The sequence below is a fragment of the Colossoma macropomum genome, unplaced genomic scaffold, assembly GCF_904425465.1.
Source record: "Colossoma macropomum unplaced genomic scaffold, Colossoma_macropomum, whole genome shotgun sequence".
Classification (NCBI taxonomy): domain Eukaryota; kingdom Metazoa; phylum Chordata; class Actinopteri; order Characiformes; family Serrasalmidae; genus Colossoma; species Colossoma macropomum.
The window spans coordinates 35371704-35398930 of NW_023494802.1; the positions used below are offsets into that span (position 1 = coordinate 35371704).

A 27227-nucleotide genomic window follows, 5' to 3' on the forward strand; every position below is an offset into this window, starting at 1 on the left:
TAACAACCAGATAGCAAAGAAATGGAGGTACTGGTGCTAATGGAGAATCAATTTAGAGAGAGAGAGGTACCCAGAGCCATTCCTCAGGGAAACTACTGAATAAAAATGATAATTCAAGTACTTTGGTGTGCCTAAGGTTCTGTCTTACTGAAAGCTTTGAGATCACTGTATAGACTGTATACACTATCTATTCAGAGGCTGTAAACAGTAGGAACCTTTTCCTCACCTGAAGCTGCAAGAGGCCATGTTGATGTTACCAGCATATAAACTCTAGACATCACATGCTAAATTTATCTATGACTGCAAAGAAACTGAAGGACAGTAATGGACTGTAAAAAGAGGCATTAATTTAAATTAGAAGTCAGATTGTACTCATTTAGAAAAAAAAGTACCACCAGAACTGTCCCCATCATATAAACAGTACTTAAAGGTTTCATCTTTGAGAGAGGAGAAAATCAAGCTCCACTCTTGATTCAGATCTGAAAAAAATCCACAATTTTCTGAAAAAAATCCACATATATATATATATATATATATATATATATATATATATATATATATGTGTGTGTGTGTGTGTGTGTGGATACACACACACACACGTTAACCGTGCTGCCATCCTCTCGGTGTTGTTGCTATGAGAGATGCAGGGTCCCGCTTGCTGCTCTCTGATTGGTTGACACGCTGCGCGGCCTCAGCCAATCAGCACGAGGTCCGCTTTAACGAACAATAAAAAATGGTTTTCTAACGGTCTCTCCGCGGCTTCTGTACCCCATTAATTATTCTCTTGTAACGGTGAACGTGTCGTGTGAACGGCAAAAAAAATCACCGAACGGCGCCGTGTTTGTGTCCGGTTTCCTGCTCGGTGCTGTGCAGTGCCGTGTGCAGCAGGCTGGCGCTCCGCTCAGCGATGGCGTAGGGGAGACGGCGCAGGGTCGACAAGATGGAGAAAGGCGGCGACGCGAGGCTCGCCAGTCGCGGTGGAGGATGGGAGTGAGGGCGGCAGAGCGGTGGGTGCTTTTAGCGTTTTCCTTCCTTCGTCGCCGACATTGACTGACATTCGAGATACAGCGGCTGGTTAGCGGCCATGTAAAGCAGCAGCAGCCTCTCTGGTGTGGCTCTGCTAATGCTAACGGCTCTGGGCCAGCAACGTTAATAACGTTACTCTTCATTTTCCAAACCGCCACGTTGAGCTGTACGGTTGTTTTCAAAGCTCTCGAGTTCATCAGCCTCTAGTTGTCTGTGTGTTAAGTTCAGTTTTGGCCGCTGTAGGTTCTTCGCGTTATGAGCCCGTGTTTGCTTTCTGATTTATGCTGTTGTGCAGTGTGTGAGACCAGCAAGCGGAGTCTTCCCTGTTGGTAACGTTAAGACCTGCTGTATTGTGGATTTCCGTAACCAGCGCTCTGACCGCAGTATTAAACTGTCACACATGCACATTTACATGCGTAAATACTCTGCACGTAAGGAGCCCGTGAAGAGAGAGTCAGGCAGATATGACAAATGCATCTGGCAGACAAATGCATCTTAGATATTATTGATTCCTGACTGCATCACTTAAGTTTTTTGTTTCTTGTATGTATTTTCCGTACAGATGGCTGTGGCGGAACATATAAAGAGCGGCATCCTTCTGCAGGTAGGTTAACTTCTGCAGGTCATTCCATGTACTGTTAGAATAGTATGTGAGGGTTATTTACTAGGGGTTCCTGTTGCATCTATAGGAGTCAAACTGCTGACTAGCTCTGTGGGGCTCAGACACATGAAGAAATGATGAAGTTGACAAAACAAATGACCAAAAATCTAGATTCATGATTATTTTAGTAAAATTGCTATTATGTGCCTTGGAGTCTTTTATTTTAAACAGAAAGCTTCTAAATGTGAGAGTATAGTGTTATTGATGAATCCTCTTGATTTTGTGCACACTGAGTTCCATTTTTCTGAAACAAAGAGAAAAATTCAATTTGTGTAGCTTAGTTCATTTTGAGTCAGTTTACTCAGTTCTGTTTTTCCTTTTTCTCAGACTTCCTGATCCTGAGGAGGCAGCAAGGGGGTGTTGGCTTGTGTTGCCACAGCAGCAGTCGTGGAGGAGGAGGAGAAGCGCCTGTTTCGGTGGCGCCACGCCCTGCTGCAGGGTATGGAGTACCACAGCACGGGGACCCTGCCTCTCCTCGGCAGCCCCCGCTACTGCCCTGGGGCCAACAGCGCCAGCGGCTACCTCTGCCAGACCGGCCACTGCTGCGGAGAGACCGGATGCTGCACGTATTACTACGAGCTGTGGTGTGAGTACAGCCGGTTTATATTTCACACACTCTAGATATGGTACAGGAGGGTGGCCACCTCGGTGTTTTCCTTGATCCGGCTGATCAATTAATTAACAAGCTGTTTCTGAGTTGAAGTAGGTTGTAGTAACAGCAGGGAAAACACTACAACTACAGCAGCGAAGTTGAAGTAACTGCAGGGAAAACACTACAGTATGCAAAGCAGGATTACTCAAGGACCAGGGTTGAAAGCCACTGCAATATCATAATACAGTGTCTATTACCTTAGTCAACAGTAAACCCCAGTACCAAAGTTAGGAGACTGTTCCTGTAGATGCTTCACATAAGTTATGGCACTGTAAACTTTCCTAAACTAATCCACCCACAGCGCAGTGGTACAGATAGAGCAGTACAGGAAGTTCTTCTTTATAGTGCATCTGCCAAATGCATTTTATAATATGATTTTTTTTTTTCATTTTATTCACTTTCACCTTAATTACACTTTGTTTACCTGTGTCCTTGTGACTTTGATAGTTTGCTGGCTACTTCTGTCTATCCATCCCTCCATCTGTCTATGTATCTACCTGCGTGTTTCCCTTTACACGCTTCAGTACTGTCAATATCTTATATTATATTATTTTATATTTTATTCAATTTAAGTGCTGATTAACTGGGGTGCTGTTAATTGTCTTTTAAGTTGAATTCTGCCGGGTCCAGTGTATGTGTGTGTGTCTATCCTAACAATCAGCATACATGATTTATATTATCTGCGTATTGCAGGGTTTTGGCTGTTATGGAGTGTGCTCATCCTGTTCAGCTGCTGTTGTGCTTATCGGCACCGGCAGGCTAAGCAGAGAGTGCAGCAGCAGCAGAGGCAGAGAGAGATCAACCTGATGGCCTACCACGGAGCCTGCAGCTACCCATCCTCTATGCTGGACCTCAGTATGATCTCTTACGTCTCTTTTTTTCTTTATCTGTCTTTCCCACTTTTTCTTTTAGCCCCCTCTCAGCCTTAGTTCACTGATAGTATTCACACCACATACTAGTGTATGATGGCCAAAATCTTTTTGAGGCATTTTATTAGACACTATTTAATATTTATAATTATGATATGCAAGTCATAAGATACTGGAATATATGGTGGTATTGCTTTACACACCAAACCAGTTTAACATTGCTTGGAGATGTTTTTCGTGCCACAATCTCCATTTGTTTTCCTCAAACTCACTGCTTTTTCTACTCTTTACACTGAAAGACAAGTAACCTTCCTACCTGTCACACTGATCTGTGCTATTTTGCTACAAATTAATGGCTAGACCTTTACTCCTTTCCCATCTAGCATGTAAATACCATGCTAATAGTGCTAATACCGGATTAAAGAACAGAACAGCATAGTCATTTTAACTTTCTTTCTCCAATGGCAGGTTTCCTTGCTTCGCTAAAACTGCCATCCTATGAAGAAGTAGCAGCCCAACCCAGCACCCCACCCCCTCCCTACAGTTCGGTAGCTTACCCACGAGGCTCTGCCCACCCTGGTCCGAGTCACATGTTGTCCTCCCAGAGTTCTGACAACTACACCAGCTGCTCCTGTGACTCCTGCTGTCCTTCATCCCCCTGTAGCTCCTCCCCCTCCTCTGCCCAGCTCACAGACGAGACCGACACTAGCCACACCTCCACACCTTCCCACAGTGAAGCAGTGCCCATTAACTCCATATCCGTGTTCGCCCACTCAACTGCAGCCTCAGAGGCACATGGTGAGACTGTTTCTACTCCACCCTTCAACGAACCTGGCCCCAACTCTTCATTAAATCGGGCAGAATCAATGGAGGTGGAAATATCGGACTCCACCTCCCTCGACTGCAATGGCAACAGGACTGTTAAAACAGTTACCAATCAAGCAATTAACAACAACAACAAGATCAGTAATGCAGACGAAACCACTAAATCCAATGAAACTATTAATACAGTTCACACTAGTGACATCAGTAATGCTAGTCAGGCCTGCACCATCACTGAAAGTAATGCAACCCAATCCAACATTGCCAATGATATTAGCAGCGTGGGTCAAACATCTAACCCCAGTCCTACCAGAGACACTATGACCAGTAACACCACTGACTTAGGCCTTTTTCAACCACCCAGCAATACATCCCAAAACACCCCTGCCACTCGCCCTTCTGTTGCTGTGCCTCCGTCTTCTCCACCATCCTGTTCTCCTATCTCTCCGCCCTCCCCTTCTCTCCCTCCTCCGTTATTCCCTCTCACTGACCCTTTGGGAGCACTCTCAGAGCAGCAGAGTTCCCCGACAAAGTGGGAGGGCCCTGTGCAAGAACGACCACCCACCCCGCCCCCTCAGTCTCCGCCCAGACCGCTGCTCTTTTCCCCAGACTTCCTGGAGCCGGAGCGGCGGGATTCGGCCGTCTGCGACCTGGATGTGGACCAGACACACTTCCAGCAGCGCCGCCTGACCGGAGACTCCGGCATCGAGGTGTGCCGCTGCCGCATCGATCAAGAGGAAGAAGAGGATGAGGAAGATGAAGAGAGGGATCACTTGGAGGCGGAGGCAACCACCATTCCGAGCGACGGTCTTCATGACAGCGCTGACTGCTCTGTACGAGCCCAGCTGACTCCTGCCACAGGAGATGGGTTAGGGGAGTGGCCAGACATGTGCAGCTCTGCCCCCTCTGCACCAACTAAGGCAGAGGCAGTTGTCATAGCCATGGAAACAATTTGACGGACAGGTGGGCCGTTAGAATCCAGTGTACAAGGGCTGAGTGTGGCTTTAGAGAAAGCAAGTGCTGAGGAAGCCTTTTGCGTTGGGGTTTCGGAAGCCAGTCAGTGTGGAGGAGGAATCCCCCTGGACCGCTGGAGGGAGAATTAGTAAAAGGCAGCAGTCAAGAGTCCAACCAGTTAAAGTAACTTTGCTGCTGCATTAGGACTGGCTTAGGATCATAGAGTGGTTTAGGTAAAACTGTAGCTTGACAGCATAGGAGGGTTCTCTCTGTCTCTGTGTCTCTCTGTCTGTTTCTTTCTCTGTTGTTTTGAGAGAAGGATAAAGATGTTCTCCAGCGCTTAACACAAAGCCCATTTTTCTGCTGACAGACGGACTGATGTCAGAGCCACGGACTCTGCTGAAACACACCCACACACACACAGTAACCATTATGTTTGACCCTGATGTGGGACGGTGGTACAACCATGCCAGCTCATCTGGCCTCCTCTGTGAACACTTCTATATTCTGTAGCAACATTCATAATTCCTTCTCTCTATCTGTCTATCTATTTATCTATCTATCTATCTATCTATCACTCTGTCTCTCTTTTTCCCCCTTTATCTCCCTCTCCTTTGCCCTGCTTTTATTGTAGCCTCTAGCACAGGATCAGAGACCTGTTCCCTGTCCTGTTGAGTGGAGTGTCGTACGCTTTGATAGACTATGAAGCTGCTTGAAATGCTCATGGTTTAAACAATGCCAACAGTAAAGATGCAATAACACAAACACAAACTAGTCATAACTGTCCCGTGTGCCTCTGGGTAATGTAGTTCATGCCAGGGTCAGGCAGCCATTTAGCGCTCGGTGTTAACTGGAGCTTACGGCCGAATGTAAAAGGTCCTTCACAGGTTCACACAAACCAAACATGCACTCGCGCATTCCCGAACACCACAGAACACTCTAGAACACGCAGAAACAGATTGCGTTCTCTTGTTTTTCCAGTGTTTCAGAACACCAGCTTGGCCAAACAGATGCTGCACCTCAAAGCACGGAAGAAGAAAAAAAAAAACCTCAGGACATTGTTTTTGTTCCGTTCTTGATTTTTAATAACATTTTGTTACGTCTTTATGTGAAAACATTTAAACAGCATTGCTCATTGGCAACATGAAAGCAGTCTAAAGACTTAACAGACTCTTTGAACTGCTGTCTACAAAGATGAATATAAATATGGGAAATACGTATACAAATAAATATATATGTAGGTACAGATGATATATATAGATATATATGCTCTCTGTGAAATGATATATATTTTCTAAGCATGCCATTTCATTTGGAGTGCATCACAGTGCTAGAAACTGGTGTAAAATATAATTGAGGCTGAGGGATTGTGTGTATTGACACTAGTGTTACTATGGCATCAGTACTGAGTTACAATTACGTTACTATGGCGTTACCATGGTGCTGCCGTGGCGTTACTATGACAACCTTCTCTAGTCTGAGCAATAGAGTATGTTTGATGTTGATGTGAGACTGTGAAAGGTGTGCAGATGTTATTCTCAATGACTTCAACACTAAAAGAGTCAAGTGAAAAGTTTGCCTCGTCATTTCTATACTGCATGGACCTGTTGATCTGTGATCACCAAATGTGTTTGTATGCATAAGGATACATTCACATTGCAGGGCTTAATGTTCAGTTAAGTTCAGTTTTTTTTTAGATCTGATCTGCTGCGAAGTTTCACATTTGTGTTCGTAAGTGATGCCATTAGTCATTAGTGTGACCACTGGCATTAGAAGTTGCGCATATGAAGGTGACTCAAATTTGATTAGATCAGATCATATTTTTGTGTTAACACATTTCTGAAAAAGTTGGTCACTGACTCAGTCCAGCTCATGAAGGACTTGATAATTAACTGATGATCAGTATCAGATGTGTTGGAGCAGAGAATTAGTTGAAACTCAGGGAAGTGTTCCCAAAGACAGACGTAAATCCAACTGAGACATGTAGTTTTACATGGGAAGGTAAATTACAGGGTAATCAACGTCTGTAATGTTCATGGCCGATTTGCACGGTATAAGAAAAATGTTTTTGAATTACTGGCTAGACAGTTTATTCATTACCGTCAAACAAAAAAGTTACATGTGCAGTATGTTCAGCTGCTCACAAATTGAAAACGTCCACATGTTTAGTTTAATCGTAATTTTTGTAACTCTAACTATCTGTCTAGCTGTCTTGAAGTGAATACAGTATGTCATTAGCTTGGAAAGTTAAGGCCAACAGTCAGCATCGCTGTCATCTTACATTTTAATGTTTTAAGTCATGCATGTGAGGTAGGATAACATATACTGGATTAATGTGGGCCATAGTGAATACAAGTAAATGCTTTTTCGAGTGCTACCTATACTTAAGCAGAAGCATGTAGCCTGTAAAAATTACTGACATGGTATATTCATACATGACCAACATCTCTGTAAACTCCTGTAATAATTACATAACCTCACCTCCCTGTGTAAAACTAATCCCATCCAAAAAGTACCCCAAAAAACACTGCTGTAATGTGAATGTAGTCTTTGTGTATGCAGCATGTTTCATCATGCATGTTTATGTTAATATGCCTGTGTTTAATATTAGGCCAACAGGTTGATAGTGGACCATGATGATTTGGGAGGTTGTAGGGTCACTTCAGCGAGCTGTGCTCAGTGCCGTGGTGTGACTGTGACACTGTAGCGTAGGGGCTGTAGCACCACCCCATAGCGTCCCTGCAGATCAGGCAGAGAAGCCCCTGAGGGGACACTGAAATGAAACCTCTGCAGGAGAAAGCTGACAAACAGGAAGAGCTCCATGCGGGCCAGCGATTCGCCAACGCAAATCCTGGGACCAGCCCCGAAAGGCAGGAAACTGGGTGGGGTTATCTTCTTACCTGTGGCATCAAGGAACCTGTCTGTGTAAGAAAGAGGGAAGAATGATGATCACAAAATGTGCCACATACTCCGGTAATACAGTGCCATGTACACTATTTTGTCCAAAAGTATGTAGACATGTGCTTATCCAATGATTTTTCAGATATCAAGGGTATTAATAGGGAGTTTGTTGCCTGTTTTGGTGCATTAACACTTTATTCTTCTGCGAAGGCTTTACCCTAGATGTTGGAACATTGCTGTGTGCATTTAATTGCATTCAGCCACAAGAGCATGACTGACTTTGAATGATCAGTTCTGGATCATAAATGGCCCTCTAACTCATCCTAAAGGTATTGGATGCTCCAACACCTGAGAGAGCAGTTCTATTGCTCCACAACCCAATGCTGGGGGACTTTGTACCCCTTTAGCCAACGCTTGGCATTGGGCATGGTGACCTTCCTTGACTCCTGTGCAGCTGCTCCAGAGCATCCTTTTCTATTGCCAATGCTTTTCTGTGGAGACTATACAGACTGTGTGCACAGCTGAGCACCTTGGTCACCAATGGGTGCAATTTTTACTAATTAGAAAGTGTGTCTGGACACTTTTGGACATACAATGTCTATATAAGATTGGAAAGATGAGCTGTGGCCTCATTTGCTGAGCCAGTCAACCTGGTTAAATGTGTACAGAGTCTTCTGGGGAACAGCGAACCTCAATATTATTGATTATTATTGATGATATCCTTAATATGGTGTCTTCAATCTTGAGCTAACGTATTGCTTGTAGCTGTAGTGTGAATTCTGGGCACTAATGAAAATCTGAATAATCCATAATCCTGTGCTAATCCATGAACCTGTGACAAGTCATCAAGAAACAAGGCATCCCTTTATAAACAGGCATATTTTTTGTGGTTTCAGGGTGAGTGAGACGTTTGTGCTACCTGGTCTGAAATGATCAGGCTCGTCCCAGTGTTTGGGGTCATGGTGGATCGCCCACATGTTCACCAAAACTCTCGTTCCTTTTGCGACAGCATGGCCTCCCAAACTGCACAGAATAGTAGATTTGGCTTTATTGGATTGTGTAGGAAGGCAGACTTTAATGTGTGCAATACTGCAATACAGCAACTAGGATTTGCATCTAACATTCCGGTCACGGCTGTATCTGTGTGTCTCCATGGTAACCAGAAGTTTGTCCTTTTGGTGGCTACTGTGGTTGCTGCGGCATTGCCATGGTTACCTGGTGTCCTGCATAGCGACATGGGGGATAAGGATAGGACTGACAGGGCGGATCCTCATGACCTCATACAAAACGCTCTCCAGGAATGGCAGATTGGACCTGTCGCTCAAAGAAGGAGGGCGGTCCCTTCCTACATTCTCATCCAGCTCAGCATGAAGACGTTCCTGCACCTTCATCATAAAGATGTAATGCAACGTTTAAGGAGAAATAAGTGACCTTTTTCACACTTGAAATGCATACTCTTCATGAAACACAACTTCTTGCAGTTGAACAATTAGGAGAACTATAGCTCATCCTTTTCCTGCACATTCTCTGTTAACTAGCCCATTATCAGTGGTCAGTTTCTGACCACAGCACTACTTTTTCTACTTTTGGTGGATGATTCTCAGGCCAGCAGTTGCTTAGTAGGGTCCAGCCTAAATAATATCTGATCAGTGGTGGTCTGCTGGTGGTCCCTTTACATTGATGAACAGGGAAAATGGGGGCTGATAAATTGACAGTTAATAATTGTAAACTTATGAAGTACACCTGTACAAAAACAGAGACCCTTTATTTTCATTTATGGTCAAAAAGGCCACTTTTCCACTCGCATAAAGACCTGAATCCTGTTTTTTCCTGAAGCTGAAAAATTAATATCTTGTAATTAATCGGCACTCTGACTTTTGCCCAGTACTATATATGGTTGGAGTTAAGGTGCGAAATGCAGGGGGTTCAGGGGAGGGGGTCTGGAACCCCCTAAATAACCTCTTGGACCCCCTGAATGTCTGGGGAATCCCTGAAAATAAACTTATTATGATGTCATGCTGTCCATTAGGGAAAAACAGACACTCAAATACAAATTCAGGGAAAGGTCATTGTTTAGCGTCCGTCACCCACAATCGGCGAGCTTCTGTCTTTGGTATTCTTAACTAACTAGAGATGCAGCACTGGTCTACCTCAGGGTGGCACTTCAGCACATTGGTTCACCTAGTTGATCCTTCATAGCCTATGACTGTAACTATGCCTGGGATTCCTCTGAAAAACTTTACAATATGCTTAAGTATATTTGTGAATCTGAAAACTTGACCAATTTCCCAAGAGATTAGTGGAAAGAGTGAATTGTTGCTCATTTCTCAAACCGAAGACCAAAGAAGAGACATGCAAGATCCTAATTAATGTGAGGAAGAGCATTTCTAAAACAAGAAGTGTTAAACCAAACATTCTGGTGCCATTGAAGCTAGCATCAGCGCTGCTATGGCGAATGAGTTAGCATGTAGCTGTAGAGCTGTAGTAGCTAGCCAACATGGGTCCCCCTCCAAATACCAGGGAGTGTTTTGCATGCTGGTTGAAACTTATGATCAAATGGTCAGTGAGTGCAGGTACAAGGTTGGAGTAACTAATAACGTAGCAGAACTCAATGTATGTATGTATGTGCATGTGTGTACATGCCTGTGGGTTGTGCAGTAGAAATGCTATAGCCCACAGTAGAGTGGTGGATGTAGTCTCTACTCCAGCTCCAAAAGCTTCAGCTGCTGTCATCAAAACATGATCGTCTGTGATGTCACCCTCCCCAACAGACGCACTCTGACCAATCAGGAGAGCATCCAGGAGGTCACGTGGTTCTCCAGATGTAAGGGTCAACTGCAAAGAAAAAATATTTCAACCTTTTGCACAAAGTCTTGGGTAACTTTGTAGTAAGAAGCATCATTTCTCATTAAAACCGTGAAAAATACTGAATGCTATCAATTGCTCAGATATGTTTGTCTGCATGTTTGTATGTATAGGCTTTACCTTGTGCTCTTCTAGTTTCTTACTTAGCAGTTTGTCCCGGATAGATATACATTCCCTCAGCTTCGCCAGGTCCTTGTTAGGGAAGATCTGTGGAAGTAAATGCAGCAATTTTTTTTTTATTAATTGTGGTCTGTGCTTACATAATCACCTATTCTGAATGAGTAAGATGCCTGTAGGGATTGTCATCCACACTATATGGCCAAATGTATGTGGGCACTTGACCATCACATCTATATGAGCTTGTTGGACATCCCATTCCAAATTCATGGGCCTTAATATGCCCTGCACTTGTCTGAAAAGACTTTCCACATGATTTTGGAGTGTGTTTATAGTAATTCATTCAAAAGAGCATCTGTCCCAAAGGTGTTCACTGGGGTTGACGTTCAGGCTTTATGCAGACTACTGCTGTTCCTCCACACCAAATGTCTTTATGGATCTTGCTTTTGTGCACTGGGGCACTGTCATGAAGGAAGACGTAAGGCCTTCTCCAAACGGCTGCCACAAGTTGGAAGCATATAACTGTCTAAAATGTCTTTGTATGCTGTAGCATTAACATTTCCCTTCACTGGAACTAAAGGTTAGAGCCTAAACCCTATGAAACAGTCCCAGACCATTATGCCTCCTCCACCAAACTTTACTGTTGGCACTATGGATTCTGACATGTGGTATGTAATGTTCTCCTGGCATCCACCAAACCCAGATTCTTCTGTCAGACTGCCAGATAGTGATTCATGATTCATCACTTCAGAGGACATGTTTCCACTGCTCAGGAGTCCAGTGGTGGCATGCTTTACACCACTCTAACTAATGCTTGGCATTGCTTATAGTGATCATAGGCTTGTGTGCAACTACTCAGCCTTGAAAACCCATTTTATGAAGCTCCTGACTCACTGTTATTGTGCTGATGCAGTTTAAAACTCTGTACTGAGTAATGCCACATACAATAGGTGATTTTTACATGCAATGTGCTTCAGCTTTGTGGCTGAGCTGTTGTTACTCCTAGATGCCTCCATTTCATAAGAATAGCACTTACAGTGGACTGGGGCAGATCTAGCAAGGCAGAAATTTCATGAACTGACTTGTGGCAAACGTTGCTTCCAACGGCAGTACCACATTTAAAATCACTGAGCTTTTCAGTATGACTCATTCTACTGCAAATGTTTGTGTATGGATTTTGCATGACAGCTTGATTTTATATGCCTGTTAGCAATGGGTGTGGCTGAAACACGTGAACTCAATAATTGGAGGTCTGTCCACATACTTTTGGCCATAAAGTGTATATATATCAAGCATGCATTAACAGCCTAACCTAAAAATACTGAAGTATTTTTTTAATGTGAGCAACAACACTGTAGATAGGAGACTGAACTATAACATTACATGCACACTCACTCTAATGACTGTACACTATTACAATGTGTATGAATCAAACGCTAGAAGAGTGTAATGTACTATTGATGGCTAGTGTTCCTGACCTCTAGCCAGGGAAAAACATCCACCAGGCTCCCCTGTGCGATGGTCTGGACAATGCCATCATTATAGTCCATGACTTGTTGGAGCTCGGGGTCATGAGAGCGGTATGACGAATTGAAAACCAGCCTGCATACTACATTGGTGACAGCCCGCATCAAGACAGGACATAAATCCACCCGCTGCCCCTTACAGGCCTGAAGGTCCGAACACAAATTTTCTGCTGCGTCTAACACTGCAGACACAGAACCAATGTGATGCGTTTGAACAATGCAGATCTTATTTCCATATTTACAGTGTGTATGGTGTGTGTGGGAGTGTACCGATGGTCTGCAGCTTGCTGGAACCCTCTCCAAACAGAGCGAATGAGGAGTGGACTAATCTGCGATGACACTTCCACAGTGTGCTGTAATCTGCAAAGGCAATGTCTTTCCCTCCTCTCGTCAACAGTGCTGTGGTAACCTTGACAGACCACACACAGGACAAGGCTTCAGCTGATGTGTGTGTGTATGTGTGTGTGTGTGTGTGTGTGTGTGTGTGTGTGTGTGCACATGTGTGTTTGTTTTCTTACATTTTAAGGACAAATATGTCCTGACTTTGTGGAAAATCACAGAAAAACAGGGCTAACCTACAAAGTCAAAAAAGGGTCCTGACTTAGTCAAGTGCTTTTCCCAAAAGCTCCATGTTTCATCGTTGAAAACTAAAATAGTAAAAAAAAAAATTGGTGTGATTGAGGCTAAGGTTATGGTTTAGGTTAAGGTTAAGGGTTAGGTTTATAAAATTGTTATTAGTGCTTAATAAAAAAAAAAAATATGTATGGGGCATATTACATATAGGGAACTATCTATCTATCTATCTATCTATCTATCTATCTCTCTATCTCTCTATCTATCTATCTATCTATCATCATTATCTATCATATATATATATACTATATACATATATATATATATAATATAATATATATATACATATATATATATATATATATATACATATATATATAGAGAGAGAGAGAGAGAGATACTTACATATTGTTACTGTTCAAAGAAAAGCAAGTATCTCCAAAACTTTACAGAAGAGGGCAGAACTTCCTTTACTTGTAAGTTCATGTATTTTATTCCGAAAAAAAAAGAAAAAATTGAGATATGTAAATATATGTAAAATACATATGGGCACATGTAGCATACAGGACGTATTACATAGGTAACTACATATATAAAACGCGTATGGGACATTATTGTCACTTATAGGTAATATAGATATAGATATATATGGAATATTAGATACTTAAGCAAACCAGGCTTAACGATTTATGACACTGTATGTTCATATTTCATGGCTGTTTATTTTATAACTTCTTTCTCCATGCTAAACACTGTTCTGTTTTCGTTTTGCAGCTTCCAGATCACTTCAAACCTTTAATGTTGCACAGATCTAGCTTACGGGAATCACTTTGTACATTTATCTGCAAACAATATGTTATTATATCATATTTCATTAAGCTTCAAAATTCTTATTGAGACAACTTTATCTTCTTCATCAAATCTCTCTTTTCTTTCCAGAAATCGCTGATGGTCAACAGACTCCACTGACCTGATTATTAACAAAACTAGACAAAAGCAGTAACTCACCATTTTGGGCCGTCCAGCGAAGTCCCTGCCCCGGTGCAACAGCACCTCTCTGGCCAGTCCCACCTCACTGACCACCAGCGTGTAGTGCGGCCCCACATACAAGCTGAAGAGTGGCCCGTAGCTGCCAGCCATTTGTGTGAAGAGCAGGTATGAGGGCAGTGGGGACCGCAGGTGCAGCAGACTGCCCAGCACTGGTAATCTGGGCAGACTGGGCACTGTCCGCTCGTTTCTGGAGGACCGGCGCCATCGTAGCATACGTTTTCCCAAAACCAGGATTAGAATAGCAACAAAGCAGCAGAGTAGTAGAGTCGCCGGGGAAACGACTGACTTGATGTCCATAGTGAGTGAGTGTGTGTGAATGTGTGGGTATATATGTGTGATGTGGTTGTCAGTGTAAAGTCTCAGATGATGTTAGTGTACCAAAATGTGTCTAAGATGTATGTAAATGCGTGTAGGTGTGTGTAAATATGTGTAAATGGTTATGCTTTATATAGAGGTGTGTATAAACATGTGCGACTAATCAAAGCTCCAGCTCGGAGTGTTTATAAAGAGTCAGGCCTGAGATGGAGGCGGGATGTTATCAGAACCTTGGGTAGGGGTCAGAAGTCATGGAAACCCTTAGGGGGATTGGCAAGTCATCTGAGGGTCACTAAAGCAGACAAGCATAAAAATGTACTGACAAGCTAATTAGAAAAACCTGCTGATGTAGCGCGAAAGAGACCATCCTCTCTATTTATTTAGTTTCCAGCCAAAATGGCCTTTAAGTGCAAGTTTTTCATGTTTCTGTTCATCCTTGCACTGTGAGAAGACAACTCAATGCTATTGCTCTGTGAAAGGATGTGTAGCTGTCTAGAAGCCCTTATAAGAAAAGAAATAGACACATTTGCAAATCAAACAAAGAAGCTACTGGTGTTCTCAGAACAATGAACTGTCCATCACAGAGTCCAGACCTCAACATTGGTGAATGTGTTTGGGATTATTTGGATTGTGAGAAGCAGAAAATGCAATCAACTTCTAAGACAGAACTTTAGAGGTGTGGAAAAATAATATATATATATATATATATATATATATATATTCCTGCAGATTTCTTTAAAAAACTGAATGTGAATCTCTTGAAAAGAATGGAAGCCGTAATAAAGGCAAGGAGTGGACACACTTTATACTGGACAATTTAAATTAGCGAGTAATTTACTGTAGTTTTACAGTGATTTTTACAGTGTGCTGTATAAGTAGTTTCTTTTCGACTTTGGAGAGTTGCTTCATGGCTAAAGCCGCACCAGCCTTGAACACCGTCCTTTACTCAAGATCCAAGGCTGGAGAGCTGAACAAAACTGTGTGTGTGTGTGTGTGTTCTTTGGGCCAGAAATATTGCAGGACCAACTAAGTGGAAATAGGAAAAATATAAGATATTCATTTGAGCTATAAACTACATACAGAGGCCCCCAAAAATATTTAGACACTTTTAATTTAGGCACAGTTTAACCATCAGTACACTTCAATGAAGGTCATAAAATGTTTTAAAAAATGACATTTTTTTCCAGAGAAAAACACGTTTAACATCAAACTGATGGTAGACTCTTTGTATGGAGAAACACTGGAGGAGGATTCCAACCACACTGCACTGAGGATACACTGTAAAAAAGAGAAAATGCTGCAAAATTACAGTAAAATTTTGCTTTTAGTCCCATCGTTCCATATTAACAGTAAATAACAGTAAAATGGCAACTGTATACTGTGACTTCACGTCACCTGAACCCCAAGATTACTGTGATGTAGTTTTATTGTCCTGTATTTTCTACACCTTATAACTTGTTTCAGTAAATGTAAAAGTAATGCATCTCTGTAGACAGTTATTTCCTGTAAATTTACATGTGAAAAAAACAGACCTATAAATGTTATAAATTTTTATTGGCATAGACTTAACTGAAATCAAAAACAGTGTCAATGAGCATAATTATTCACCATGTTTTGCACCGAACAATAGTAAGCATTTTTACTGTGATAAATTAGTGTTAAATATGCTGAAATCCATCCTGCCTTCTGCCCAATGACTGCTGGGATGGGCTCCATTTTAGGCTCCATTACACATTATGAACTTACTTTTTAGGATGGCACAAATGTTTCAAATGTTCTTCAAATCTTTCTGGGGCCACAGTATGTATCCTGCAAGATTTTCTGTCTAAAAGCTTCATTCCTCCATTTTTGCTCTTTCACGTGTTCCTCTCACACACACAGTTTTGTCCAGCCATCCAGTCTTGGATCTTCAGTAAAGGACAGTGTTCAAGGCTGGTGCAGCTTTAGCCACAGAGTAACTCTCCAAAGCCTGAAAGAAACTATTTCTACAGCTCTCACTCTGCCACTCTCTTCTCTCGTCTCCATCTGCTTTATGTCAGATGTTCCTCAGTCTCTGGTGTCAGAGCAGTGTGCGCTTCTGACGCACGATTGTTATGACAGTAAATATGCATGTGCCAGACTCACTTGCATGGTCAAGACCACAAAGCTCTTAGATAAAATTCACCTACACACACACACAATCTTATTTATGTGAATTGTGGGGCCATAACATAGACTTCCATTCATTTCCAGGAGTCTTATCCAAACTTTAACCAGTATTACTACTAACTTAACTGTAACCATTACCCCAACCCTAACCCTAACCTTAACCTTACCCTAACCTTAAAATTTAATGACTAACATTGTGGGGACCAGCTTGTGGTCACAACGTGAGTGTATTAACAGGATTTGGTCCCCACAATGTAGCATAAACCTAGTCAACACACAAACACACACAGAGATACATGATTATTGTTTTGAGTGGTTGAGTGTGGATATTGGAGCTAGACCTTTAATTCAGGTTATAAATAAAAAACTCAGTTTAATTTCTGCTAGTTAACACTGCACAGACATTACAGCGAATCAAAACTCACTAACTGTTGGCCGCTTTGCAGGTGTGTCACTGAAAGATGAGTAAGTTTAGCTGTCAAGCAGAGTTCTGTGCCCTGATGAAACACAGGTGAGACATTCCATTTAAATATGTGAACTAATGTAAAAATCTCCTGCTGGTTTCTCCTCCATCTTCTATCAACACTGATTTCAGCGTGTAGTTTGATTGTGGATGTGACACATGACGTAGCACACCGCAGCACTTTTTAACAATCTGATGGTGGGGGAAACTCCTTCTTATTTGCACAAAGTTGAGAAAAGACTTAGGACTCAGGCCTAGAGTGATGTTCTTACGGGTGCATCTCACCCTTTGTTAAACCCTATCACTATCATGCCTTATTTAATGGTGAGTGGTATAACTGACACGTTAACACTTCAGTTCAGCTCCTGAAGCCCTAACCAATGGGAGATCTAGCTTGGCTGTATCTGCTTGGCAATTCAAGATTTCAGTCCTTTTGTTTCAAACCAAAACAAGAGAAATAAGAGAATTAGTACAACACCTGGGTTGTTTACATGCAAGAAGCATGATAATACCATTAAATACAAATAATCTAAAAATTACACACATTTATTTCAAAGAAATCATTAGGCCTTGAAGTCTCTACTGATGTTTTCTTTATTTGTATAATATGTAGGTCTAGATGTTACTTGCAGTGCATTGGGAATACAAATGTACATTTTCAGTCAATAAAGCAAATATTGAATTGAGCGAAGAGAGAGAGAGAGAGAGAGAGAGAGAGAGAGAGAGAGAGAGAGAGGTCTGAGGGATGAATGTTTGTGTGCTCTAAATATAACTCAGTGTGTCAGAGAGACTGGGATGCTCACATGGAGGTGGAGAGAGAGAGAGAGAGAGAGAGAGAGAGAGAGAGAGAGAGAGAGAGAGAGAGATACAGCACACACATTTATCTCCATAGTAGAATAAGGCTGATCTAGGATCAGATTCTAGCCCTGATTTCAGATCAGCTGTACTAAAAGAAAGTACACTGTCCTCCAATAAGAAGTGAGAAGTGTCCTTTTGGAGTGTATGCTGAAGTGAACACAGCTAAATCCCCAGCGCTGGAGAAACGCCCAAAGTGTTTATCTAAGTCCAGCTGGACACGAATGAACACTGGAGGAGTGAACGCAAGACTGAGAGATTTAAAGGAACAGTCCAGCTTTTCTCAGCCTGATCTCTCTGTCTGCCACATCTGTATCCGCTAATTACCACAGCCAATAAAAGCAACGCCTTTCCCTGCACTTAGAAAGACACGGAAACCTGTGGACTTCAAGCTCACTTATAACTGAAACCTATGGGCGGGGGCAAGTTAATGCACGGGCTTACCTAGGCTGAAGCCCAGGGGCCCCGTAATTCAGGGCCTCTGATTGCTGTAGCGATTTGTTTATTCCCCCTACCCACATTGATAACAGGTCTACCCAATCAAATGTGCAGAATATGTAAAAGAATATTTATCAAAACTACTTTTCAATGAAATAAAATTTGACTTGTTTTTTGTGAGTGCCATCATTGTATTATGACCAATCAAATTATTATATCTCCGCCAAGCTCCGCCCTCTTTTCGCAGCCCTCCAATCACTGCGCAGTAACCGTTGCAGCAACCGTTTGCTTTAGCTCCAATTCTTTAGCTACCTACAAAAGCTTAAGCTGAAGTTTATCTCAAGTTTAGTGCACATTTCAAACCTTCAAGCATGGCTTTTAGCATTTTGGTTCTGGGTTTAAGTTTAGTGAGGCTGAAACTGGCTTCCCGTTTGCCAGGTTCGTTTTCGAATTCTCAGTTCCACCTTAAACGGTGCAGCAGTCGCAGGCGCCACAACACAACTGCGGCATTATTTAAGGTATAACGGAAAGTTCGAAAAAGAACTGACGGAGAAAATTTAAAAGGCAAAATTCGGCTTCGTTTGAGTTTGTGCAGTAAAGGAAAGATGATAAATGATAGTGCTGGAAGTCAGTGGCAGTGTGTGCACCTTCATCAAAAACAAAGGTTTGGAGTTTTGGGGCGCTGTTTGTATCTAAACCCGTAAGACCCACGACCACCTGTAGCCCCAGCCCCACCCCCCACAATTCCGAGGGAAAACATTAGAAATATATGACTATAAAACACAAATCGAAACTAGAAATAGTAAGACATGTCATGATTACGAGAGAATGTCTTACCAAAGATTTTCTAATGACGTTTTCTCCAACTTTTGAACACAAGAACCGAATTCACTTTCTCTAAGAATTAATTGTATCCATGGCGATAATGGCGCCCACACCACTGCACTGGTAAAGTGTTAGCATAAATCCATCCCTCTGGAAAACTAGTGCCATCTCTGAAAGACCGAATTATGCAGATTTAGTGCTTAATTCTCCTCTTACTGCAGAATCTACCAAAGTGTTCTGCAAATATGGAAATGTTTTGTAAACATTTACTGTCAGACACCACTAAGTGTGTTTCAGTCAAGTACAGGAGAATGTGCTGATATTCTCTGTGGTGATCGGTCGTACAGAGAACCCGCATTAGATGGAGATTAGGTCGAAGTGTTCCTTTAATGTACCTCTTTCGCTCTGATAGAGGTTCTACATTAGATCAGATCACATTCCTACAGATGCGGTCAAGTGAGCTCATACAGATGCTGCTGTTTCAGTGCGCGCGCTGTGGGTGGCACGAGCACATCAACCTGATCAGCTCGCAGATCTAAGACTGAATATAAGCGCTTCATTTTCACAGCCTTTAACTGTTGCCTATAATTAGTCCCCTCGCTGTGAGAGGCTGATGAGCACAGAGTGGCTCTAATTTAGCTGAGAGAGAGACACACACACTGCAGTTTCCGCCTCTGCAGCAGGCGCGCTCCCGGGTATTTTTGGAGCCTCGTGCTCTACAGGTCGAAGTTTGTCCTGCTGGGGGCGCTCTAGCACTCAGCATCCCCCCGGTCAGAGAACCCAAAATATATAGATTTTAAATAAATAAAATAAGGAAAGTGTCACGTGCTTGTTATTTCTTAGCAGCGCCATGTTTGGTGTGTATATCCGGAATTCCGCTTTAAAGGTAAAGACTCTCAGACTCTCAGACTGCAGAGGAACTTATAGAGCAAAGAACCTTAAAGTTAATAGAGAAATTTCTGTATTAATCAGTTCCATTTTGCTTTATCATTTATTTATTTATTTATTAAAGAAATAATAAAAGTCAAAGATTCCAGAAAGATTCAAGAAGCAAAAAATGTATAAGCAAAATTAACAAATAGACAAAAAATGAATAGACAAAAAAATATTAAAGCAAAAAACTGGCAAAATGAATAATAAATTTATGTCAGAATGAATGAAAGTAAGCATTAATCTTTCTGAAGAGTAAAGTTTAACTCATTATTTGTATTTGCAAAATATTTTGGGCATTTTGATACTTTATGTTTTGCTTGTGAATTTTATTATTTTGTTTGAAACTTTTGCCACAAAATTAATCCGATATAATTATCACATTTGGAGATACAGGGTCAAGTAGGTTGTTAAAAATCTGTACATGTTAAAATTATTGTGTTTTTGTTCAGTGCATTTTTCACTGGGGTGATCGTCAGGGACTTTGATTTTGAAAGGCGGGGCTGTGTGTGGTAGCCAGCTTTGGGCGAGAGAGTTGTAAACAAAGGAGAGCTAGGCTAACAGTTCAGCTACAGCTGGCAGGGTTTGTATGTTTCCTTTGTGCTCTTCACGCTGTTTCTCTACATAACTTGCAAGTAAAGTAAGCATGATGGACCAGAGCCTTGACTCTTTCGAGGTTCTTGGGAAAACCTTCCACGTCATGGTATCTAGCACTCGGGCAGTTAGTATCTATCATTAAAAGTATCTAGCAGTCTTTGCCGAAACATGGATAGAAAGAGAAAAACAGCGGTCGGCTGTTCAGAGAAGGTGCGCCAAAAAAAGAAAAAAGCCCTCTGGCTGACACCGCAAAGTGTGCTAAGATAATGGTGATGATGAGGGCTGTTATTTCACATAATTCTCATTATAAAAGCAGCAAATTAGCTAATAAGGTGATCATTACATAAACTCAGCCTTTATTGTTTCTGTAACGTTACACACAAACATGGGGAGAAAAACCTTGGAAAATTAGTTGAATCGTTTTACATATTAGCCACAAACCAGATAACAAAAAATGATTCGTTGATCGACAAACATGTTGTCAGTTCGACCTTGGTCCTGCTGGGGGCGCTCTAAAATCTACTGCCAGTCCGCCCTGTTCTCATATCATGTCGCTGACCTTTAGTCATGTTTATGTGAGCACGATGTTATTGCAGTGATTATAAAGGTCAGTCACTGAGGTTTATGAGCCATAATCAAACAGTGAGCTGGAGGCACTTTGAGCATATTTTAAAATGACTAAGACAGCATTTGTTACTCAACCTGTTTTATCATATCAAAACACTGAGACGCCTTCACACAGCAGCATGAATCCAAACGGGGTTTAATATTTTACACCGGCAGTTTGATTCAGAAAACCAGCCCTTACATAACACAGCGCATGCTCAACTAATCTGACCCAATATTTCTGCACTTTTAACCCCGTTCATGATTTTAGCAGAGAAGACAGTAGAGCATTAGGCGACTCTCGCTTCACTATGTTGAATCAGTTTATTATGCAAAAGTGGTCCATACTGATGTCGGGAAGTTGTGTGAAAATGGGTTTTGGCTTTGCAGATTAGGGAGAGAAGTAATCTGAACTGGAGAGTCTATTCAGACAGAAAAGCCGTTAGAACGCTTCCATTTTTCCCACCCACTTTCCGGAAAACCCTGCTTCCTTCACTACGATTGGCTAGAACTTAATTCTCCCATATGGTGGACTGCTGGTGAGTGTGACCTACTAGCCAATCGTAGCGCAGCAGGCGAGTCTGTATTAGCCAATCCCAGTCCAGGAGGCGGGAACCTTCTGAGTATTCCTTGGTGGGATCTGTCGGTATACGGGTGGGAAAAATAACAATGCGGCTGTAGGCGCTGTCCAGGGTGCTGAAATCTGACATTGCTGCAACAGGCTACAGCAACTTAACCCAGCACCAGCCTGCATCGAGCCTTTCACAGTCAGCCATAAACCCGCAGTGTAAGAAAGATGCGCTCACTGTAGTAGTATAATATGCTGTAAAAATAAAATCATATAGTATAATGCATGTACAGTGTGGTTTGCCTTCCGCACGCTGCAGCTGCGATTCAAGAGCCTACATGTTATGGCAATGACTGCGCATCATTTGGTAACTGGACTCTTGGAGATGTTACGTACAACATATATATTATGTATTAATAAAATATAATATAATGTAATATATAATATAATATAATATATAATATAATAGTGGGCTTTCAGTTCGGCTTTGGCTCCAGATGCAAACAAACATAATAAAGCAGCCAACATTTCATAGCATGATTGCGCATAACTTTCTGGCTCTTGCAGCTCTTATATAAGCCGTTCAGACATCTTTTTCCTGTAGCATCGACCGGCGTTGAGGCGGTTTTCCCGCCAGACAAACGCCACACAGTAAAGATCAGTGGATATTATAACAGTCAGTCTTCAGCTGCTAACATTATGGCTGCCCTCCATTCACAAACAGCTCAGTCTCCAGACCATGTTTTATTTATTTATTTCATGTTTTTTTTTTTCCTTTCTCTGCATCAGGAAAACCGCCGCTACGTCACGGCCCCGTGCCCATTTTCGGAGGGGGAACCCCGTCACATCCTCTTCTGCCCATTTATGGGCAGCGGCGCGCGCCCAGAAGCTCCTCGGCGGGGAATCCTCGCGCTGATGCGGCGGGAGGCGGAGCGCCGGCGGTATAAAAGGAGCGGCAGAGGGATCCCAGTAAACAGCGACCGGAGGAACACAAACCGGATAACGAAAGCCACTCAAACCAGCCGTACGGGAACGCGTAGGGAATCCCGGACCGGAAACCCAAGCGCTGGAGCAAAGGACACGCGCACCTCGTGGAATTTTGAAGCACAAACGGGACATTTTTGTTCATAATCTGCTGTTTGATTTGGTACCGGAGCGGATTTCTTCATCATGCTGAACACAGTGGACTTCAGCGCGCTGGACTTCATCTGCGAGCGCCAAGCGATCGAGCCGGAGACCGGTAAGCGCGAGCGGGCTTTGGGCTTTAGGGCGATGAGGTGGTGCAGAACGAGCTGTTCTCACCTGCTCTGCTTTAATGGGGGCTTCATGTGTGTTAATGGGGGGCGACGCTGTTAGAGCGAACAGCAGTGAGTCATTTATGCATCAACTGGAGAGAGATTATATAATGACACCCCTCTCTCTCTCTCTCTCTCTCTCTCTCTCTCTCTCTCTCTCTCTCCCATATCTCTCCCTCTGTCTCTGTCTCTTTCTCTCTCTCTCACTCTCTTTTTCTCTCTCTGTCTCTCTCCCTCCCTATATCTCCCCTCTGTCTCTCTCTCTTTCTCACTCTTCTCTCTCTCATTCACTCTCACTTTCCCTCTGTCTCTGTTTCTCTCCCTATATCTCTCTCTTTCTCTCTCTCTCTCTCCAGTTCATTGTGCATTATTAGCAATGCAAATGGTGCTCATTTTAAACTTTAAGTCTGTTGAATAATAATAATAATAATAATAATAATAATAATAATAATGATAATAATGAAACACAGATAATGTAAATAATGAAACTTGTTAACAAACATTAACACTTCTCTCTGTCTCTCTCTATCTCTCTCTCTCTCTCAGGTCTCCTGAAGCCTAAACTCGAGCTTCCGGACTCTCCGTTTCTCTCCGGCTGTGCTGAATGCTCCTCTGATCTTTTCCCTCCCTCTCCTCCCTCTCCTCCTTCTCCTCCCTCTCCTCCCTCCGTTTTCCACCCGGAGACAGACGCCCTCCTCAACCTCATCACAGAGATCGTGGGTCTGTCCGCAAGCTCGCCTCCGCCCTCCAGCTCGCGCAGCTGCAGCAGCAACAGCGGGGGCGCGCTCCTTCGCCAGGGCTCGGTGGGCTCGGTCGCGAGCTCGCTCGGCTCTCCCGCCTCGCCGTTCTGCAGCGACTCCTCGGACGAGCTCACGGACTCGGCGGGGAGCGCGTGCCAGCCGCTTGCCGCGCACGTCAAGAAGGAGAGCTTCGACGACTTCTTCGATGACTTCTTCGAGGACGCGCGCGCATGCGAGCGCCTCGCGGACCTGGACGACATCATCGAACTGCTCTCGCCGCTGGAGCCCGCGTGCGCCCCGGAAACGTGGATAAAGCAGGAGCCGCTGTACGCGGACGAGTGCGCGCAGACCGTCCCGAGCCCCCCAGACTTTCACGGCCCAAGTCCAGGCCACGTCCACTCTCCACGGACACGCCTTCTACCGCTCAGCGTGTTTCCCCCATGACCCCCTCGCGCTGGACTCTCTGCTTTTCTCAACGGCGCTGCCGACCGGAACGCGAGCGCACGCGCCCAAAGCTCCAGGCAGGAAGGCCGCCACCTCGGGCGCGCGCCGCGAGAAGCCCTTCCCGTGCCCCGTGGAGAACTGCGAGCGCCGCTTCTCGCGCTCCGACGAGCTCAACCGCCACGTGCGCGTGCACACGGGCCACCGACCCTTCCAGTGCCGCGTGTGCGCGCGCCGCTTCGGCCGCAGCGACCACCTGACCACGCACATGCGCACGCACACCGGCGAGAAGCCCTTCTCGTGCGACGTGTGCGGCCGCCGCTTCGCGCGCAGCGACGAGAGGAAGAGGCACGCGCGCGTGCACCTCAAGCAGCGCGAGAGGGCGCAGCAGAAAGCCGAGCTCGCGGCCGCCTGCGCTTTCGCCCTGCCGGGACTGGTGTGAGTGGCGCGAGCGGCGCGCTCGCTAAACCTGCTACGTTTAATGGCTGCGGTAACGCGCCGAGTTCACGCGCGTCAGCCAGTGAAAGGGTCAGTCAATACTTGGAGCGTGGAGGTCCTGAAATGGGTCGGTTTGGTGTCCGTAACCAGAAGCGGCGAGACGGTAAACGCTGTGGAATGTTAAAGACTGTGGCTGTGTCTCAAATCGAGCCTTAAGTTCCCTACATAGTGAATTCCTGCCTGCCGAATGAAACCGAGTCTGACTGGTTCATAAAGGGCGCTGGGTTTACTGCAACACTATAACATTGGGACAATTCATCCTTCTGGCCTTCTGGAAAGCTTGTGACGTCACATGCAAATGAGCTACGCTGGACTTGGATAGCTTAGCTATAAGCTAACTGCTAAGCTAACTGACTGGCAAGGATCTGGCAACACTTAGCTTAAAATACAAAATACCAAAAATTAAAATGTACTTTAAACAAATTACATCTGGGGACTGACATTCAAGTGCACTAATTTCTACATTGGGACACCCCTAGAAATGAAGTTTACTACCTACGGAACAAGGGGGCCAGTTCTGAGTAATTTGAGACACGCCCTCGCACTGAAGGGGAAAGTGACGTGATTTTCAGCACTTTGGGTGGGCTCGCGCCCCGCTGTCCTCGCTCTAGCGAAGACAAAATCACAGAAACGAGAGACTCTGAACATAAAGCGGACTCCAGAAACCTCCAGTGTCGTTTTGCAGTTACTGAAATTGACTTGCATGTTTTGTTCAGTATGATATGAACGTGTTTGACGCTGCTAGACTCGCGTTAGCATGCACGTGTTATTTCTATCTGTTTCCTCACACTTTCTATGGTCACAGTGTCGTATTTTGATACATTGCTCTGTATAATCCAGACCGAAGAAGCCTATATATTTGTACATATATATATATTTTTTGAATGTATTTTTCTACCGTTCATTTTAAGATCAAAAGTAAGAGATATATATCTATCTTCTTATAGATTTGAATCGAATTCTTGTATTCACCTTTGACAGTGGAATGTGCTTGACTGGTTCGTGCGAACCAAATGCAGAAGAAAAAAACATCAACATCGTAGTTGAGTTGCAGTAGCACACTTCGTTGTGCAGATATTTCGGGCTGTTCCTCGGGGCAGAGCCGGCGTTTGTCTATATATTATCGTCTACTTGCCTTTGAAAACAAATGACAATGTTCTTGTGCAATGCCACGCTGTTTAAAGCCTTATGCATATTTTAAAGAAGTAATGAATGTTTGAAATAAAATGAAGTATTTATTGATTTACATTTGATTGTTTAATTGAGTCATTGACCACTTAAACACCCTCGCAAAACACACACACGCAGATCTCTTTCTCTCTCTCTCTCTCCCTCTCTCTCTCTCTCTCTCTCTCTCTCTCTCTCTCTCTATATATATATATATATATATATATATATATATATATGTACAGTCAGTGTACAGCCAATGTACAATCATGTAAAGTTAAAGCAACCTTTTAAGCAACTTCGTACACTGCGAATGGTAATGCTTCCTCTGACATTTTTTCTGATATACGACTTTACATTTTTAGACCAAAAGGTTTTCAAAAAGAGAAGAAAAGCTCCAAACAAACTCCAGTTTCTGCGCTGAAAAATGTGCTGTGAGATTCCCCTGCAGTTAAGGAACTCAGTACGTGAGGATTTTTTTATTTTTCACGTGATACTTTAAGTTGCTTAAGTAGCAACTTTGACTACTTGAATCACTATTCAATCGAAGTAACAATACATTCAGTTGATTATGAGTTGAAGCTGCTCTACCCATCTCTGGAAAGCAGCTTGATCCTTTAATAATGAATCAATAAGCTTTACTGGAGTTTAAGTACTGTACTTTTTTCCAGTTATTCCTCTACAGCGCCGCCTGCCGTTAAGTCCCGTGGCTTTCCGGAACTTCGAGTGCGTGAGTGCACCTCGAGGCCTTTTTGAGGTCCATAACAGACATTATACGCTCTCTTTTGAAAAAAAAGAAAAAAAGTTACAGTTCCATAAAATGATGTTTTAATGTATATTTTTGTTTTTATAAAGTTTTCGGGATTCTCCCTAATTATAATGCAGGCCAGTTTCAGGACTTGTCTGAGCACAGCGACACTTAGACCGAAAAGAAGCCGGAGCGTGACGTGCCCTGTATTTGGGGCGTTGTTATTATTTTTTCCCCACCCGTTTTCTGACAAACTCCTCTTAAGATTGGCTAATAATGCTCCATTTCATGAACTTGTAACATTGATTTGCTAGTGACGCATAGTCCTACTTATAGTCAGTGCGCTGACAGCCAGTCCCATGGCAGAAAGCGACACACTAAGAGAAAATCCTAGGTTGGGTGTGCTGGAATACGGGTGGGAAAAACATTAAGCATGCAGTAGCGGCGCTGTAGCTGTCCATGGTGCTGAATGTTGCACAAGGCAAGATAGCAGTTACAAGCCTAGGTGGTGAGATCATGTTAGCCAATCTTGGCTAAAGAGGCGAGAGACTAGCCAATCACAGGGCAGGAAGAATGT

General features: G+C 43.3%; 3 protein-coding genes across 3 annotated transcripts; 2 read left to right on the forward strand and 1 right to left on the reverse strand.

Moving 5' to 3' along the window:
• The first annotated feature begins 783 nt into the window (after positions 1–783).
• On the forward strand, positions 784–5749 carry LOC118822543 (flocculation protein FLO11). The gene is made up of 5 exons (XM_036591659.1): positions 784–1007; positions 1589–1630; positions 2015–2273; positions 3033–3194; positions 3677–5749. Exons 3-5 carry the CDS (start codon positions 2129–2131, stop codon positions 4984–4986), a joined length of 1617 nt encoding a protein of 538 aa, XP_036447552.1. The 5' UTR covers positions 784–1007; positions 1589–1630; positions 2015–2128; the 3' UTR covers positions 4987–5749.
• Positions 5750–7660: 1911 nt separating this feature from the next.
• On the reverse strand, positions 7661–14690 carry LOC118822544 (steroid 17-alpha-hydroxylase/17,20 lyase). The gene is made up of 8 exons (XM_036591660.1): positions 13975–14690; positions 12664–12802; positions 12346–12575; positions 10871–10957; positions 10529–10720; positions 9101–9270; positions 8805–8908; positions 7661–7905 (listed from the first exon to the last, which is right to left on the reverse strand). The coding sequence occupies exons 1-8, from the start codon at positions 14311–14313 to the stop codon at positions 7661–7663; spliced, it is 1506 nt and encodes a 501-aa protein (XP_036447553.1). The 5' UTR covers positions 14314–14690.
• Positions 14691–22407: 7717 nt separating this feature from the next.
• On the forward strand, positions 22408–25981 carry egr4 (early growth response 4). Its single transcript, XM_036592361.1, is given in 3 exon segments — positions 22408–23001; positions 23603–24156; positions 24158–25981. Coding segments are annotated over 3 exon segments (1146 nt in total). The 5' UTR covers positions 22408–22931; the 3' UTR covers positions 24680–25981.
• The last annotated feature ends 1246 nt before the right edge of the window (positions 25982–27227 follow it).

Excerpts from the sequence above, each read along its gene's own strand:
- LOC118822543 (XM_036591659.1), top strand. The coding sequence starts at position 2,129 with ATGGAGTACCACAGCACGGGGACCCTGCCTCTCCTCGGCAGCCCCCGC. Across the intron at positions 2,274-3,032 it reads GTATTACTACGAGCTGTGGT|GGTTTTGGCTGTTATGGAGT; the intron begins GTGAGTACAGCC and ends TGCGTATTGCAG. Across the intron at positions 3,195-3,676 it reads ATCCTCTATGCTGGACCTCA|GTTTCCTTGCTTCGCTAAAA; the intron begins GTATGATCTCTT and ends CTCCAATGGCAG.
- LOC118822544 (XM_036591660.1), bottom strand. The coding sequence starts at position 14,313 with ATGGACATCAAGTCAGTCGTTTCCCCGGCGACTCTACTACTCTGCTGC. Across the intron at positions 12,576-12,663 it reads CAGCAAGCTGCAGACCATCG|TGTTAGACGCAGCAGAAAAT; the intron begins GTACACTCCCAC and ends CTGTGTCTGCAG. Across the intron at positions 10,958-12,345 it reads ATGTTTTTCCCTGGCTAGAG|ATCTTCCCTAACAAGGACCT; the intron begins GTCAGGAACACT and ends TTACTTCCACAG.